The sequence below is a fragment of the Trifolium pratense genome, linkage group LG6, assembly GCF_020283565.1.
Source record: "Trifolium pratense cultivar HEN17-A07 linkage group LG6, ARS_RC_1.1, whole genome shotgun sequence".
In the NCBI taxonomy this organism is placed as follows: domain Eukaryota; kingdom Viridiplantae; phylum Streptophyta; class Magnoliopsida; order Fabales; family Fabaceae; genus Trifolium; species Trifolium pratense.
The window spans coordinates 4,668,827-4,688,176 of record NC_060064.1 but is presented as its reverse complement, the minus strand read 5'-3'; the positions used below and the strand labels follow the sequence as shown (position 1 = coordinate 4,688,176).

General features: G+C 29.6%; 1 protein-coding gene across 1 annotated transcript; it reads left to right on the top strand.

Moving 5' to 3' along the window:
- On the top strand, positions 1–18,502 carry LOC123887997 (trans-cinnamate 4-monooxygenase-like). The gene is made up of 3 exons (XM_045936930.1): positions 1–895; positions 9,139–9,275; positions 17,678–18,502. The coding sequence occupies exons 1-3, from the start codon at positions 111–113 to the stop codon at positions 18,274–18,276; spliced, it is 1,521 nt and encodes a 506-aa protein (XP_045792886.1). The 5' UTR covers positions 1–110; the 3' UTR covers positions 18,277–18,502.
- Positions 18,503–19,350: the final 848 nt, after the last annotated feature.

The window sequence follows — 19,350 nt, the reverse complement described above, 5'->3', positions numbered from 1 at the left end:
CACATTTCACACTCACCAAAACCTCTCTCTATATAAACCCAACAACCACCCTCAACATTTCCATTACTCTCAAAACAACACCACAAAACAACACCGCAACAACAACAACAATGGATCTACTCCTCCTTGAAAAGACTCTTTTATCCCTCTTCATCGCCGCCATAATCGCAATCACAATCTCAAAACTCCGTGGAAAACGGTTCAAACTTCCACCAGGTCCAATTCCAGTCCCAATCTTTGGTAACTGGCTTCAAGTTGGCGATGATCTCAACCACCGTAATCTCACCGATTTAGCCAAACGCTTTGGCGAAATCCTGCTTCTCCGAATGGGACAACGAAATCTTGTCGTTGTCTCATCACCGGAGTTAGCAAAAGAAGTCCTCCACACACAAGGTGTTGAATTCGGTTCCAGAACACGGAACGTCGTATTCGACATCTTTACTGGAAAAGGACAGGATATGGTTTTCACTGTGTACGGTGAACATTGGCGTAAAATGAGGAGAATTATGACAGTACCATTTTTCACAAACAAAGTTGTACAACAATATAGATTTGGTTGGGAATCTGAAGCAGAAAGTGTTGTTAATGATGTTAAGAAAAATAGTGATGCTAGTGTTGGTGGAATTGTGATTAGAAGAAGATTACAATTGATGATGTATAATATTATGTATAGGATTATGTTTGATAGAAGATTTGAAAGTGAAGAAGATCCTTTGTTTGTGAAATTGAAAGCTTTGAATGGTGAAAGGAGTCGTTTGGCTCAAAGTTTTGAGTATAATTATGGTGATTTTATTCCAATTTTGAGACCTTTTTTGAAAGGTTATTTGAAGGTCTGTAAAGAAGTTAAGGATCGTAGGTTGCAGCTTTTCAAAGACTATTTCGTTGATGAGAGGAAGTAAGTTTTTTCTTTTTATTTAACTTTTTTTTTTAATTTTTTTTGCTTTTTAATTTCCTTTTAATTTTTCTTTTTGCTTTTTAATTTCCTTTTTGTGAATATCCCTTGTTTGTTCATCTTGATGATTTTATCCTTTCTTTTCCCTTTTAAGACTTGTAACAAACCACATGTCTCACCCATAACATGACAACTGTTTTTTTTTTTCTCTTCAAAAACAAGTATTTACCACAAAATATTCATACAACAAACATTCATATAAAAATGTTCAGCTTAATAATATCAGCATTTGTACATTTCATATTTTGGGCACATTTTTATCAAGTTTTGGACATACTTGAATTTTAGTTTTAGTGTAGTATCTAGATTAATTAGTGGTGGATTTGATAGAAGATTCATTACTAGTATGTTAGTGAAATTTTGATAAAATTTATGCTTTATAGTTTGATAAAAAGCATGTGCTAGTATGATTTTGTTAAATTCAATATGATTATAAACATAATCTTTGTTTCTTTTAGTCCTTTTTTTTTATATAGATTTAGCTAGAGGAATCTTTTTTTATTATTTTGGTCAAGGGAGATGAGATTAATTATTTTTTATTGGAAAATTCTAGGAAGAAGTTAAAAAACTCACTTCTTGAAAGAAGTTGCCACTGTGGCCAATTAATCAAACAGTTGAATTGGTCAACTGCCACATAGGATTATATGGTATAGAAGGCTTACCATACATCTCCTTACAATTAAGTCCCTAACAAATTAAAACTTACAAAATTATCCCAAACTTATATTGTCTTTTAACTTATAATTTTATAGTTATAATTGTTATAATAAACAAAGAAACAAATTTCTTCTTCTTTCATTCCTATTAAAAAAAATAACATCTCTTCTTCTTCCATTATAATCCAGCGAATCTGGGTTTACAAATAAAAGTAAAAATAAAACATTTCTTCATCCTCCTCTTTATCTTCAACATCATCAACAACAAAACAAATTATGGATTTACCAACAACAAAAAAAAAGAACATAAATTTTTTTTACAAAAATAATAGATCTGAGTTCATCATCACAAAAGGATGAAACTTTAAATGGGTAATTAATTGTCCGATAATAGATCCGTGATGTTTTGGTATGAAATCATTTAAATGGTAATAGATCTGTGATTTCCGATAATATATTTTCGTATGAAATCATTTAAATAGTATGAAAAATAATAGATTTTGGTATGAAATCATCGTCTGATAATAGATCTGTGATGTTTCTGATAATTAATTGTTATTTTTTGACGTTTAAATGGCTTGAAACCGTCGGGTTTTATGCTGGATTCGCGGGTCTGAAACCGGGTTGAAGTGACCCGGCTGAAGGTTGAAGATGAAGATTAATTTAATATATTTTAATAAACGCTGCTTTTATAAATATCAAGTAATGCAGGAACCAACATGACTTGTTTGTGTGCCACAATGGTTCTTGTGCTTAACTGTTAGTCCCAAGGTTTTGGGATCGATTCCCATTACACACGTTTTGTGAATTAATTTTTTTAAAAACAGCCACATATGAAAATTAAAACAAAAACTCAGGATTTTGGCATATACAAGATTCGAACAAACAACATGCAGAAATTAGGATAATGAGTTAACCACTTGGCTATGAGTAGTATTTAATAAGTGTATCCACTCTGTATATATATATATATTATTCATCCTACTTCTTCATTAAAATCTAATGGTCATAAATTATTCTCATATTCTCATATAACTTTACCATTCTCATAATATACATCCTCTATATATATATATATATATATATTTCTATGTGCAGTTAGAATTAATATATAATATTTTTCAATTTTAATCATGTAATGTATGCATTAAAATTAATTGCTTATTGTTTATGCAATTTAATTATTCTGAATTAAATGTCAATATTATTTATATAAATTTAATTAATTAGGAAGTCATCGAAAACCTATTTTCTATGAAAAGACTGTGAAGTTTGAATAAAATCTACTAACATATACTGCAAATTTTGAATTTTATCAATCCGACCGTTTAATGTTACCTAATTGGACTCACAAACGATTTTATCAATCCGACCGTTTAATGTTACCTAATTGGACTGACAAATTATTTTATCAATCTGAATGCATAAATAGATTGTAATAAGAGTGTCGACGGAAACCTAGTTTTAATGAAAGGACCGTGAAGTTTGACCAAAACTACCGACATTAACAACGCTTTTCAAATTTTATCAATCCGACCGTTCAATATCACATAATTGTATTGACTAATTATTGAGATTCAGAATTTTTACGATCGGACTCCCAATGCATAGACAGATTGTAATACGAGTGTCAACGGAAACCTAGTTTTTATGAAAGAGTCGTCAAGTTTGACTAAAACTACCCAAATTTACTGCATATTTTGAATTTTATCAATCTGACCGTTCAAAATCACCTAATTGGACTGACAAACTATTGAGAAATAAAATTTTTACGATCGGACTCCGAATGCATAGACATATTGTAATAAGATTTTCGATAAAAATTTAGTTTATGTGAAAGGGCCGTGAATTTGACTAAAACTACCGATATTAACTGCGAATTTCAAATTTTATCAATTCGACCGTTCAATATCACATAATTGGACTGAAAAACGATTGAGAATTGGAATTTTTATGACCGGACTCCGAATGCATAGATAGATTGTAATATGAGTGTCGACGGAAACCTAGTTTTTATGCAAGAGCCGTGAAGTTTGAGTGTTTGACTAAAACTATCGACATTGATTGCAGATTTCAAATTTTATCAATCCGATCGTTCAATATCACCTAATTGTACTGACAAACGATTGAGAATCAGAATTTTACGATCGGACTCCTAATGCATAGACAAATTGTAATACGAGTGTCAACGGAAACCTAGTTTCTATGAAAGGGTCGTGAAGTTTGACTAAAACTACCGACATTTACAACAAATTTTGAATTTTATCAATCTAACTGTTCAAAATCACCCAATTTGATTGACAAACGATTGAGAATTGAAATTATGTTAAATTTTATGTTATATGTTACATTCTTTTAATTATTAAAGTGAATGAATTAACAAGTGAATTAAAGTGGTAAAAAGTAGATAATAAAAAAAAAATCATTTATCCTTTACTCCATTCAGTCACTATTTTAAGTAAAAAATCACTTTTTAAATTCATTCAGAAAATAATGTATCTAGTCAATAATATAGATCAGGTACATTACTTTATCAATGAAATAAAAAGTGGTTTTTATTTATAATAATGACCGGATGAAGTATATATTAAGACAAGGCTTTGTCTAACATTAACAAGTCCATCAAGTTGTGCATGGTGTACAAGTAGCTATTTATATTATAACGAATACGAATTTTACAAAATCTATCGTTGGATTGCAAGTTTATATCATATAAATCATCTATAAAAATTTTGTATTTTTTAAAAATCATTTGATATATTATTGAGACCCATCAAAATTAACGGTTTATGGATTTTTATTGAATACTGTTAATTTTGATGAGTGTCAATAATATAGCAAATGATTTTCAAAAAAATTCAAAATTTTTATAGATGATCTATATGATATAAACTTTAAATCAAACGATAAATTTTATAAAATTCGTACCGATTATAATATAAATCGCTACTTGTACACAATGGACAACTTAAAACAAAATATAATCTGCACACATTTAGGCACCTAAATTTCAATATAACCTGCCTAAATCACATCACATAGCACTTAAATTTCATTTATGCCGCTTACCCAATTAAATTTCATTTATCCCGCCTATATCACTTTCTAATAGGGGTGTGCATGGTTTAAAAACCACACCACACCAAACCATATTTATGGTTTTGATTTATATCCAAAACCATTTTAATGAAAAATTGGTTATTTTGCAAAACTAATTTGGATATGGTTTATAATTGGTTCGGAACCAATTTATAACCGGTTTATAATAAAAAATAGGTTACTTATTTATAATCGATTCATCTTAAATTTTATTTTATTTTTTATTTTTTTTTAAAAATGCATTATTATAACTTTTAATTCCTATATATTTAAACTTTTTTTTTTACAATAATTAAGCCAATATTTTTTTTTGTTTAATTGATTAAAAGAACATATTTAATAATTATTGTTTATAGAAAAAACATAATTTTTCTTTAATTTTATGAATTATTGGTTTATAATGAATTCATAAGAGTTTTTTTTCTAAGCCCAACAAATTTCAAACTAAGCCCAAAAAAACAGATTTTTTTAAGCCCAAAATAATTAAAATATAGATTTTTTTTAAAAAAAAAATCATCAAAAATCTGTTTTTTATAATTATTTTTAAAATAAATAAATTTTGTTAAATAAAAAATAATTAAATATTAAAGGGTGGTTGACGGTGGTCGGCCGCCGGAGCGCCGCTGCCAACCACCGCGCCGGTCGCCGGAGCGCCGCCGTCAACCATCGCGCCGGCCGCCGGTCACCGTCGGAAAATCGCCGGTCGCCACCGCCCGCCGCCGGAGCTCCGCCGTGCCGGCCGCCGGTGGTCCGGCGTTGACCGCCGCGTTGACCAAATCCTCCACCACCTTATTAATTATTTATTTATTAAATTATATAATTAATTGAATTTGGAAATTTTTTTTTTTTAAAAAAAAAAACTATTGGGCTTTTTCCTTATTGGGCCTCAATTTAAAAACCAATTTTAAACCAATTATAAAAAATTGGATAGGGTTTAGAATTGGTTTTTTTGTATTGGATTGGTTTGGTTTTTTTTTAAAATGGATTTGGTTATTAATTTTGGATATGGTTTGGTTAATGATTTGGTTAAGGTTACTTGGATTTTTTGCACACCCCTACTTTCTAATCCCTCCAACCATTCAATTTCCACTTTTGCATAAGATTAAAAAAAAAACAAAACAAATAACCTCATTTAAAGATATATACTACTCTTCACATTCCTTTGTATAATTCAAATGCAATTAAAAAAAATCAATATATATTAAAAAAATTTCGGTTTCAACAACTACTCCTAAATATTTGAAATTTACATGAGGGTATAATATACAAAATATAACCTTAAATTATCAAAACGACAAGTAATTTTAAACAATTTTTTTTCTCTAAAACGACAAGTAATTTGAAACGAGGGAGTAATATATTAAAATTGATTACAATCAAAATTACTAATTTATCCTTATTACTTTTAACCACGTTGCAAGTTATATGTTCTTCATTGTAATTTCACTAAAATAAATAAAAAAATTATATAGAAAGAATATAAGATGACTTAAAAATTATAAATAAAAAAAAATACATTATAATTTGACTTAAAATTATACTCCGGTTCAGTTGAATCAGTATTAACCTTAAACTTTGACTAAGCATTATACTCTGGTTCAACTAAAACTTCATTAACTCAAGTCTTTAACTGAGAGTTATAATTCGATTCAACTGAAAGCACTATTAATAGATAACAAAACCTGTTTTGAATTGTTTAAAAAAAAAAAAACTATTTCGAAGAAAATAAAATGAAGAATGAAAATGAGATCTTTGAGTTTTTCGGTAAAGCTGAAAAGAAGGAACGAGGGGTTTGGTTTCTTCAAAGTTGCTACTAACCAAACATTGACCTTTGGTTGATATTAGTACTTGGAATATGTGATTCATTGATTAATTAATTTGAATTTATTTATTTATTTAAAAAATAAAATCTGGACAATTAATTTCGAAAATGACACTAAAGACCTTCAAATTAGAGATTTTAAAATGTTTATCGAGGTGAACTAAGGAAAATAACGGTAATTAATTTTATCTTCTACTACTACTATAATAAATTTGATTACTCCCTAATTTTCGAAATTACCTTTAACTTATCTAACATAATCACTAAATCGGTGGATTATTTTGTCTTTCTCACAATTTATTTATTTTTATTTTTTAATCATTTCAATTGTTAATTAGTGAGTTTTTTCTTCTCCCAATACTGACAAAGTTGTCTTATTAAATACTGCTTTGTGAGTTAAGCTAATTTTTCCGGTTCCCAAGTTTTTTTTAAGATTAAAGAGAATACAAAGAGGTTGATTGTGTATGGAATATTTGTTTTGCTTTGAGTTGGAGAACAAAAGACTATTCTTCTTCCATATTGCACAAGATTCTGAATTACTCTCCTTTCCTCACCGAACTCCATTTTCTCCTTTCTTTAATTTCAATTATTCATCAAACATCACAAATTATTTTTTAAAGGGTCATACTAACCAGTGCCCCCGGGGCACTAGTTAAGGAACTAAAAAGGGAAAGAAAAGAAAAAAATTACATTGAAAAAACAAAAATTTAAACTTTTAAGATGTTGACTTCACAAGTTTCAAGATAATATTACTATCTTTAGTTACCTTAATCAGTGCCCGGGGGCACCAGTTAGCATTTTCCTTTTTTAAAAGATACTAAATTATTTTTCAATTGCATAAGATTATGAAATATATTTTACTTCTATCTACTACTCTATTTACTATTATTCTAATAAAACTAATTACTACTTCCCCCGTAACACTTTATAGTTTATACCTAAAAATATATTTTTTAGGTTCATTGTATATTTAATGTAACTGTAATATAGACTAAATACATTAAATATACAATAAATTTAGAAAAATCATTTTGACTTATAAAGTGTTACGGAGTGAATACTAAATTCTCTAATTTACCCTCATTATACTTAATCAATTGTCTAAAATGATAGGCAAATAGGTCATTTAGCTATTTAGTTTTTTTATTTTGTTCAGATGCCGAAGCATTAGTTATGGTACTCTACAAGTGCAGCAAGCCACCAAGTTTATAGTTAATAGTGCATGATTAAAATGTAAAAATGGTACAACACAACTTAACAGAAATATGTATATATGGATTGTATAAGCTTAACAAGAATCTTTTCCTGCCGAGCTGGTAAGTGTTGTTGATTTTGTAGTCAAAGGTTCCCTGTTCGAATCTTACTTATACCAGTGTTTTGCAATTTTTTTTCGCTGTATTTTTATCAATATTGTTTAAAAAAATATAATTTACAAAAACGGTTCCAACAGGATTCGAACACACGACATGTTGGGAACCGAATAACGCCTTAACCGCTGCGCCAAGTGATCGTGATGTTATTGCATATGCGTTATGTAATATTTATAAAAGTAGCGTAAACATATTAAATTAATCTTCTTCAACCTTCAGCCGGGTCACTCCGACCCGGTTTCAAACCCGCGTTGTACCAGCCTCGATTCCAGTAAACGCAGTAGCTTCAAATCATAACTTTAATTAGATTTTGAATCTCATAATTGATTTTGGATGAAAAATCTTTTTTTGGTTACACTTTGATGACAAATCTAAACATGGAAGGAAAAAGTGTTTGGAATTGTCAAACTTGATACAAAATAAATTTGAGTTCACTCTCCTTTGGGCTACAGATCTAGATCTGGGGTTTGCTTTTGCAATTATCCACACATCAAAAGAATAAGTTTCCTTTTGTTGTTGTTCAATGAAAATAGAGGATTTTGGGTGATGAATGATGAACATATGATGAATGGATATGAGAGATAATGAGGGAATTTGGACTTTAAAAAAATAAATTAAGAGTTTGATATTAGTTTTATGATTTAAATCTAAATAAAATAAGTTTTAATTATTACAATAATTTTAATTAAAACAAGGACTAATATGCAATAAATAAAACTTTCATTAAAAGACTCACCATAAACCTTCATTACACACTAATGCTGATGTGGAATCAGCTATCTTTCTATTGGACAGTTGACCTGACTTCTTTTAAGAAGTGAGTTTTGTGACTTCACCCTAGAAGCTCCCTTTTTTATTTTATTTTGGTCAAGGGAGATTATTTATTTAAATAGCACTTGAAAAGGTGAATGGAATAGTGTAATTTTGAGCAATTATTATTTATTTGAAACACCCACTTGGGCCACTTGCTACATTTTGTATCCGTAGAGTCTTTAGTAACATGATGATGGGCTATAACATAATATGTAAATTTATTTAACTTATGTTAGTATTAGCTAATTATTAATTTTCTCATAAATAAAATAAATATTAGTAACAGCTAATTAATTCAATTAAATTAAAGGGCCACTTGCTACATTTTGTAACCGTAGAGTCTATTTATTAACAATGGTGGTAATTTTGTAGTACTACTAGCTAATTAATTAAATTAAATTAATGGGAATTTTTATTATTTAACAGGAAGCTTGAAAGCACCAAGAGCACCACTAGCAATGATGGACTTAAATGTGCTATTGATCACATTTTGGATGCTCAAAAGAAGGGAGAGATCAATGATGATAACGTTCTCTACATTGTTGAGAACATCAATGTTGCTGGTAAGATAAGATATATATGCTCCTTATTTTTTACATTATTTTTTATTAATTTATTTTACTAAAAGTAATGCTACATGATTTATATGCTTTAGTTTAATTTTCTATTAATATTCAAAATAATAATTATTTTAAGGGAATTAAAATCGATTTTGGTTCCCATACTTTTGAAATTAAATAACAATGATTATAATTTATAAAGTTACTCAAGAAGGAAGTAGGTGAGTAGGTGTATTGTCATAATGTATACAGAATAGATGGACATAATTTTCATTTCTTTAAAAAATATACTATACTTCATATATAAGAAAAATTTTATTTTTTAGATTCATAAAATAATTGATGTATTTGGTCTAAAAAATGGACCAAATACATCAATTATTCCATAAATCTAAAAAACAAAAGTTTTCGAAAATATTTCAATAATGTGGCCTAAGCCAACCTCTAATTCCATGAACAGTGTAAGAAGAATGTTAGTTTTGTACTAACCAAGAATTTGGCCATATATATGCCAATTTTCAACTTTATTCTGATATTTTCTCTTGAAATAATCGTTTCATTTTTAATGAAATGAATTAAAGTTTAATACATAGACCCTAAGTAAATAGTACCCTCTACTGTCTTTATTATAAGAAACAAAATTATTTTTTAAATTTATAAAAATATCATAGAATAAATATATTTAATATTTTATGAAGCTAAAAGATAATTTTTTTTTGAGGGAGTAATTATGATTTAGAATTTGAATGAGCACACAAGAGTATTTTTATTTTTATTATTATTATTATTATTTGTCAAGAAAAGGAGGAAAAAAGGACACGTAGTTTTGCAATAAAGTAATTAATACAGGTTCAATCTTATCTCCCTTTCAACTTGTTTATTTTGATGTTGACTCCATTGGAGGTAGTTGATCTAAAATGTGGACTTGATCTAATCTTCAATTTTTTCTTTTGAGTGTGCGTGTGGCAAAAAAATTGTCAAATTTGAACACTTTTGCTTTAGTGTGTCTTTTTTATGCTTGCACAAATAGGGAAATTGGTTTTCTTTCCTATTTCAAGTAATTCATTATTATTATTATTATTATTATTATTATTATTATTATTATTATTATTATTATTTCACTTTTATATATATAAAAAAAAGGGAAATTGGTTTTCTTGTCCTAATTAGTACTTTTTAGAGGGAGTATTTTAATTAAAATATTGTTGTTTTAAATCAAGTGAAATTGGTTTTTCTTTTAAATACTTTGACTATTTTTATGACCAAGAATATTACTTTGACTTAAAGTGATAAATTTATTTTAGTCAACAAATTAGCTTTTAGACTAAAATATTTAATTAAAGTTAATAGAAAAATTATTTTAATTATATTACTCCATTTTATTTTAAAATCAATAATTATCAAATATTTAAAATCAATTTTGTTGTTGCACCTACTACCTCCCCAAAAAAAGTGGTGGCTGGCCACCAAATTTGTTTGGTGCAACTACCTCCCATTAAAGTCGTAATATATGATGATTACTTGATCAATCATTGTTTTGGTTTATATTAGAAGAAAATAAATGATGTGGATTTTGTTTTTTGTTTTTATGAGTGAGTGACTAGATGGAAGCTTATGAAAAATGTAAGAATATTGAAACATAAACTTTGATAAAAATAAATAAATAAAAATTAAGAGGTACAATATCTCGAGAAAGGATTCTCTCTTGTTGGAAAAAAATTGAGGAAATAATGTTGGTATTTAGATCATTTGCTTGTACATAATAAACAATATTTAAATTTAAAAGAAATGGATTAAAGTTGATTGATGATTGAAATGTGAAAATTGAGGGAAATTGAGAGAAAACAAATTGAGAGATACTTTCTTCCATATCTCGGTACTTATTTATAGGCTCTTTTGACTCGTTTCATTTATTTATAGTAGGTAATTAATATCTATGTTTTGTTTATAACAATTATTATGGTTTGTTTTGTTGGAATATTTTATAATATTTCAATAATATTATGTGGGCAAATATCTTTATATATAATTATATTAGCTATTTATCAATTAGGAGCCTTAATTGATTAAGTGATCAAATAAAGTAAAAGGCTAATTAGATTTCTACTTAGAATTAATTAATTAATTGGATATGGGCTCAATATGAGTGGATGTCAGGATGACCCATTTCGGAATAATGGGAACCCTAATTGGCCATCACACTATATATAGGCTATGGTCCCCAATATACCGGACACACCGCATATCGACTCTTCTCCCCATCTGAAGAGTCCTAAAGGCATAAGGAGTCCTGGTTGAGGAAGAACCACAAGCCAACGGATGCTCGTCGTCCGTCTCTCTCTTTGTGTTTCAGGATTATAACGGTTAGTTCATCTAATGGATTCGTCATCCAGGTATTCCTATTACTATGATCTTTGATAAATCAACATGTCGTAGATCCTGTTTTATGTACATGCTTGTGTTTATTTGGCTTCCGCACTAAAGAAAGATTATAGATTTAATCTTTGTTATTAAGAGCATGTATATGATTAAATTATTAAGTTAATTCTAACAAGTGGTATCAGAGCGGGGTCTTGATGTTTGATTTATTAAGATTATAAGTTATATATACAATCTTGATCGTATTGTATTTTCTGGTTCTTCTAATCTTTGTGTGAATCATGTTAATGATTTCGGGGCTTCCGTTTTGCTAACACATCGCTCAGGAACTAATTATAAATGAATATATGTTTTATATTGTTTTGAGCGGTGCTGCGTTAAGATTTTAATATAGCCGATTCAATTGTTTGGGATAGTTCTTTTACCTCCTCGTAAACTTTAACTTTCGGGAATCATCGATATGGCTACTTTTCACCATGAATGTATATGTGAGTGTGCGTTCTTTCTGGTCTTGTGTTTCAGTTTAAATTTACTTATTTTCATTTAGTTAAAGAAATATGTATTGGCACACTGTACACAATTTAAAGGCAAATTGTTTTATGGAAAAATTAGGAGGTAACAAGAAAGTGTTTTTGGTTATGATCATGAACGTAATTAAACCTTTCTAAATCAAGCATAAAGTTTTACTTTATTTTTGGAGATTAATTTATTTGTAATCACACTTTTCAATAAAATCTGGAAATATTTATTTTCTTTTGTGATTACAGCTTTTGGATTAATACATAATTTCATATATGTATATTTATTTTTCTCTTAAATTTAGAATTGATAAAAGTGAACCCTTTTACAATTCTTTTGAAAACCTTTGCGGCAAATAATATGGATTCAGATGCGGTACATCTTTTATATTTTGTTTGGTAACTCTTGGGTTTTATATATAAATCCTGTAAATTTTTTGAGTTAGAAATATATAAGCATATTTGGATTTTGACTTGCTTGTATAGAAAGCTATGGAAAATAAAATTCGGCTCATTTATTTTCTATTATAGTTTACACATTTGTTTCTTTTGATCGGGTTTATCTATCATGATCATAATTTTGTGTAACCATAGGTAATAAGGATTTTGTAACATAAGTCGCAAATATGGTTTTAATTTTAGTGATAACAGTTTGTTGCTAAAATAAGGATTAATAATTAAAATTGATTCACATTAGTCTTGTACTCAAAGTTGTATTTTGAGATATAAGGCATATGAAGATTTGGTAAATACATATATTTGGTTATTATATATATTCTTTTCGGGGAAAATCAATTATCTTAAATATAAATTAATAAAGATTCTCAAAATATTTTGATCCAGTTTGGTATGTAGAGAAATTAAAGGTTTGATTCTTTAAACATTGGGAAAATATATGGATTCTATAATTATTTGTTTATTTATAGAATATAAAGTTTTGTTTTATTTTGTTTTAGAAATATCATTCTAAAACTATTTATTTCTTTATTTAAAGAATCATTGAGTATATGTGAATCAATTGTAGCATGAATATTTTTTGGTATATATAAAGATTTAGTTTTTATTTAAAATTAAATATTTGGTTCATAGCATGATTGTGTTTGAGTTTATTGTTATTATGTTTCTACAATAATTTTCTTTTATCATGCTCTTCGGTTATATTTCATGCTAAATTCAGTTTGCTTGTAAGTTTGTTCTCACATTAAGGGATGCCGAATAATCTTATGATTATCATGCGGTGTCATAAAGGAATACGGCCTACATTTTGTGGGTAGTGCCTTGTAAATTTAAGACTTTCCCATTTGATTTAATAAATTGTCAAGTGATTTTGAATGAGTTGGTTGAAACAACAAGTTGCAAAAGTAACCTCTGTTGCGTAGATTTGATTCAATTAGAATCACATAAGGATGTATAAAATTATTCATACAAACTATTTTGGTCTACCAAAAGGTAGACACAGTTCGGCCGAATAATTACATGCATATATATTCAATTTATTAAATTGTCTAGTAATTTTGATTGAGTTTGTCGAAACAAAAAGTTGCATAAAGCAACCTCCGGTGCGTAGACTATATTCAATTGAAATTATAAAAGATGTAGTATGAGATTATTCATGCGAGCTATTACAGTCGGCCAAAAGGAAGACGTGCAGTTTGGCCGAATAATATACATACCTGTGATGGTAAATGTGTGGTAATTATTAAGTTTATCCATGTGGGTAATGGTTGGTGTCAAAGGCGCACATTATCTGACAGGACTTATTACCAACATTTGATCATTACGTTGAGAGTACCGCTTGCAGTTAATTCTTACAATCAAAGATTGGGAATTGATGGTGCGCTTGGTATCTTGTTTGTCTTATAATTTACAAATAAAGAAGTGCACGCCTCTATATTAATTTATTGACGTGCCTAATAAAGTCGTGTTAGTGTAGATCCATACAAGTATTTAGTGGATTACATTCACACTTGTAATTATAAACATGTGACGATTATAAGGATTTATTGTTTGTCAATATTGACCGTCAATGTTTGATCATTGTCACAAAATACCACTAGCAATTGATGTTATTTTTTAAGGGTTTGACATCAATGGTGCATTACGTATTTTGGTGAGTAATTTTTTGGTTCTCTATAAACTGATATAGTTTATGTATATCTGCAAAATAAATGAAGAACATTGTGTTCTTGGATCTAAACTTATGTAAAGATGGAGAAACTCAAATTCTCTCACTATTCGGTAACTTTAAAGTGAGACTCAAGTATAAAAGGTGAGTATACTCTGAATGACATAGGTCATGATCATAAAGTTTTGAATTCCAGAGACATTTGAGGTATTATTTAAGATGACATAATTTTTGTCATGTTTTCTTTGCTTAAATTAAAGTGCTTCTAAAGCAATAAAGGGAAAAATAAGCTCTCGTCGAAGAGATAATTTTTCATTCGGATTATTAAGCAAAGAAAATCTCAAGAGCACATTAGGTAACTATTTAATCTTGCTAAAGCGATATAATTTTGACAATCAAGTTACTTTGTCAAAAATTTAGCATATAGTGTTCTATTTGCACAATTAGTCTTATAACTATTAAAGTTAGAAATGATTCTTTAATAGATCATTTCATAAAGTGTGTCATGAAGAAAATATTGAAGCAAGAGAAAATAATACAGTGCTCATTATGTAAATACCTCAGAGGATAAAGGCAAATAAAGAACAATAAGAAATTATGATCTAAACTAACAAATTTCAATGATGTTGAAAGACACATCAATCTGGCAGGGAAATAAGTCGGTGAAGATTGATGGTTTTTTCAACTATTTGTTATATTGTTGTTACTAACTTATATTTGTATTTAAAAGACAATTTGGTGAATCATCATGTGAATTAAGTTTTGCTTTAATGTTATAAATTCTTTATTATTATTTTAAACTAGAGATTCAATTTGTCTTTTACATACAAATATTATTATAGTCAATTCAGTTATGACTTGTGACAATCTAGAATTGTTGAAAATTTTGAGAAATATAAACTTTGGTCCCATGTTAATGAACATTATGAGACGGAAATTGCAAAGTCTCTTGAAGATATTGAGTTTGGGGGAGAGATATGGTAAAAGAACAAAATTGAGTGAGGAAGAATTGGTTCTAAATCAATTCATATAGTTACTATTTATATAGTAAATTTGGATCCTCATAAGGACATTAGTGTTCTTTCTCTCAATTAAGTTAAGAGATTAATTCATGAAGATCAAACTCAATATCGTCAAGAATTAAAGTATGAAGTGTCATAAAAGTATTGACTGAAAAGAGAATTCATGTTCGTTTTGTTTTGAAAACTCTATTAGGACAGTCACGACACTTATTACTTATTATTATGATTTTTTGGAGCTAAATAAGATGGATATCAAGACAGTGTTTCTTGATGGCAACATAAAGAAACACAATAAAGTGCAATCAGATGAAACTTTATGTCAATAGACACAAAGTAGATAATGTGCAAACAAAATAAATTCATTTATTTGTTAAGAAAGTTGTCTCATTATTGATACCACAAAAGTCTCATAAGGTGACTGTCTCATTTGGTTTTGAGATGTATATTATGGAGAATTGTGGATTATACAGGTTCAGTGGGAGTATGTTTATATTCTAAATTTAATGTGTCGAATTTATTTCATTTAGTCAATAATGATATATGATTATTGTGCAAAATCAAGAAATCACTAACAAAAGTTTAGTGCCAAAAGATCTTGGGCACATCTCTTTTGTATTAGGCATTTTGATACTTAGAGATTATTCTCAATGTATCATTTGGGTATAAAAAGAGTCGTATCAATAAAGTTGAAATTAAATTCGACATGAAAGTCAATAAACTAAGGAATTGCCTTAATTATAAAGGGAGACTATCTAGTCTCAATCATTGTTCAAAAGAAAAATCTGGAAATTTAGAAAATAAAGTATTTTCCTACATGCTTCAGCTTTGAGAAACTTATGTATGATCTTATTTACATGCATCCGGAAATAGCTTATATAATAAGATCATTTGGCAGATACTTGAGCAATTCATAATTTGAATTTGTTGAAAATAGGCAACCATAAGGATTGTTATAGAGAACAATAATTTGTGCTCACATATCGGAGATCTAACAATTTGGAGATCATTAGGATGTTCGACTCCGATCCTTTTAGAATGTCTATATTTAATGGACATTCTAACTCAAGAAATGACTATTGGTATTTATGTCACTTGGTTGCATAAAGTAAAAAGTTTTGAAAGACAAATTAAGTTATATTGTGACATAAATTAGTCGGACAATGTTGTTGTTGGATGATAGAACATATAGAGATAAAGTTTATGCTAGCTGACTCACTAATCAAAGACGTGACACCTAAGGTCTTTCATATTATTTTTGTCACTAAGGATGTCTTGGATTAGTGGGAGTCTCTAATTTGTTACGTTCTAACTTTGGTATTGATAAAGATACATGTTTTGTTAAGGTTTTCTGCAGAAATAAAGTTTGAAGTTATTATTGTTATAACCGGTTATGTATCTTTGGTGCAAATATTGAATTTGCAAACTTCAGTTTGATCTTACTAAAGTTTTCAGTTGGACCAGTTGGAAATATGCATGATTTAGAGATCACATTGCATGAAATTTCCATGCCACTCATCCATATCAGATCTATGTCGTCAAGTACATTGATGTGGTGGTCGTCGGGGTTCCGTCACGTTAAACGTCAGTGACGACAGCCGCGGTGGTCCCATTATTGGTGTATGAGATGGACCAGATTGTAAGGTTGAAATCTAAAGATAAATAGCATTCGGATGCGCGCCTAAGGAACAATGATATAATTATAACGATATGTAGCCCAAGTGGGAGATTGTTGGAATATTTTATAATATTTCAATAATATTATGTGGGCAAATATCTTTATATATAATTATATTAGCTATTTATCAATTAGGAGCCTTAATTGATTAAGTGATCAAATAAAGTAAAAGGCTAATTAGATTTCTACTTAGAATTAATTAATTAATTGGATATGGGCTCAATATGAGTGGATGTCAGGATGACCCATTTCGGAATAATGGGAACCCTAATTGGCCATCACACTATATATAGGCTATGGTCCCCAATATACCGGACACACCGCATATCGACTCTTCTCCCCATCTGAAGAGTCCTAAAGGCATAAGGAGTCCTGGTTGAGGAAGAACCACAAGCCAACGGATGCTCGTCGTCCGTCTCTCTCTTTGTGTTTCAGGATTATAACGGTTAGTTCATCTAATGGATTCGTCATCCAGGTATTCCTATTACTATTCCTATTACTATGATCTTTGATAAATCAACATGTCGTAGATCCTGTTTTATGTACATGCTTGTGTTTATTTGGCTTCCGCACTAAAGAAAGATTATAGATTTAATCTTTGTTATTAAGAGCATGTATATGATTAAATTATTAAGTTAATTCTAACATGTTTTTCTAATGTACAAAATTTCATGTTTTTTAAACAGCAATCGAAACAACACTATGGTCAATTGAATGGGGAATTGCTGAGCTAGTGAACCACCAAGAGATTCAAAACAAAGTAAGGGAAGAGATGGATAGAGTTCTTGGACCAGGACACCAAGTAACTGAGCCAGATCTTCAGAAGCTACCTTACCTACAAGCCGTGATCAAAGAGACACTTCGTCTTCGCATGGCAATTCCACTTCTCGTCCCACACATGAACCTTCATGATGCAAAGCTTGCTGGTTATGACATCCCGGCCGAGAGCAAGATATTGGTCAACGCGTGGTGGCTCGCAAATAACCCCGCTCTGTGGAAAAAGCCAGAGGAATTTAGGCCTGAGAGGTTCTTGGAGGAAGAGTCGCATGTTGAGGCTAATGGAAATGACTTTAGGTACCTTCCTTTCGGTGTTGGTAGAAGGAGTTGCCCTGGAATTATTCTTGCTTTACCTATCCTTGGTATTACTATCGGGCGTTTGGTTCAGAATTTCGAGCTTTTGCCTCCACCCGGACAATCTAAGATTGATACTTCTGAGAAAGGAGGACAGTTTAGTTTGCACATACTCAAACATTCCACTGTTGTTGCTAAGCCAAGATCATTTTAATTAGTATTCACACTAATACCCTTTATTTGTTTTACTTTGTGGAATGCATTTTAATTATTCATAATGTGGGAATGTTATTAAAATGTCTTAGGAGAATAATGTTGTTGTTTTGTGCTTGTCCCATGTATAAAACTTTTGAACATGAAGTAATGGTTTTGAGATGATTTTGTAACAAAACTTTGTCCCTTATATTCTCTTGATTAATTAATATTTTGTTGTCGTGAAATGTCCGTGCCTAACTTTTTGTTTGTTCTTCATTTTTTACATCCATTTCACTTTCTTTTTTCATCATACAATAACCAATTTTTTTTCTTTCATGATTTTTGTTATGAAATTAGTATGATGTCTATGATAATGTAGAATGTGTTTTGGTTATGTTTAATTGGGCTTTGGGCCTTTTCAAATATATTGGGCTTAGCCCCACTTTACAACCAAGAAAAGAGAAACTCTTCACTAGGCACAGCCACAACACATCAAATTTGGACACAACAAATAAAAATAGGACACATGTCATTTAAATTAAAATATATAAAAATTAAATGAATTATGAGTCATTTTCTCTGTCTCCTTCAGTCGGCTCTTCCCTCTCTCTTTGAAGGCAGCAAATTTGCTTGTTTCTCCCAAATCCACTTCTTCCATTGCCACTACTCAATGCTTGAATCTCAACAATTTGCGATGAATATTAAAATATTGCAAGAAAAATCATTAAAACAAAAAACATAGACAATAAGATCTAAGTTGTTGTCCACTAAATTTCAAAGGTTTGATTTAATTTACTTTCTGAAACTAAAGTTCTACAGATTCACTGCATCAATATTGACTACCACCCAAGTTTGAAAACCACAACAACTCAACAAGGACCACAACGAAACCCATAGTGCCTCCTCGACCAAGTCCCAAAAATTAACGTATGAGTATGGGTGAACAGTCCAAGGCAACAAGTCCAACATGAAGTTGACCCGCTTTCGTAAGTCCGGATAATGTTTTTTGAGGAACAAACGACACCAAGTCGACTGTCGCCCACATAGCAGTCTTTTGCAGCAGCAACTCCGATCAACTATGGCGGCAAGGTGG

Coding starts and splice junctions, on each gene's coding strand:
- LOC123887997 (XM_045936930.1), top strand. CDS start 111: ATGGATCTACTCCTCCTTGAAAAGACTCTTTTATCCCTCTTCATCGCC. Junction 896..9,138: donor TATTTCGTTGATGAGAGGAA/GTAAGTTTTTTC, acceptor ATTATTTAACAG/GAAGCTTGAAAGCACCAAGA. Junction 9,276..17,677: donor TGAGAACATCAATGTTGCTG/GTAAGATAAGAT, acceptor TTTTTTAAACAG/CAATCGAAACAACACTATGG.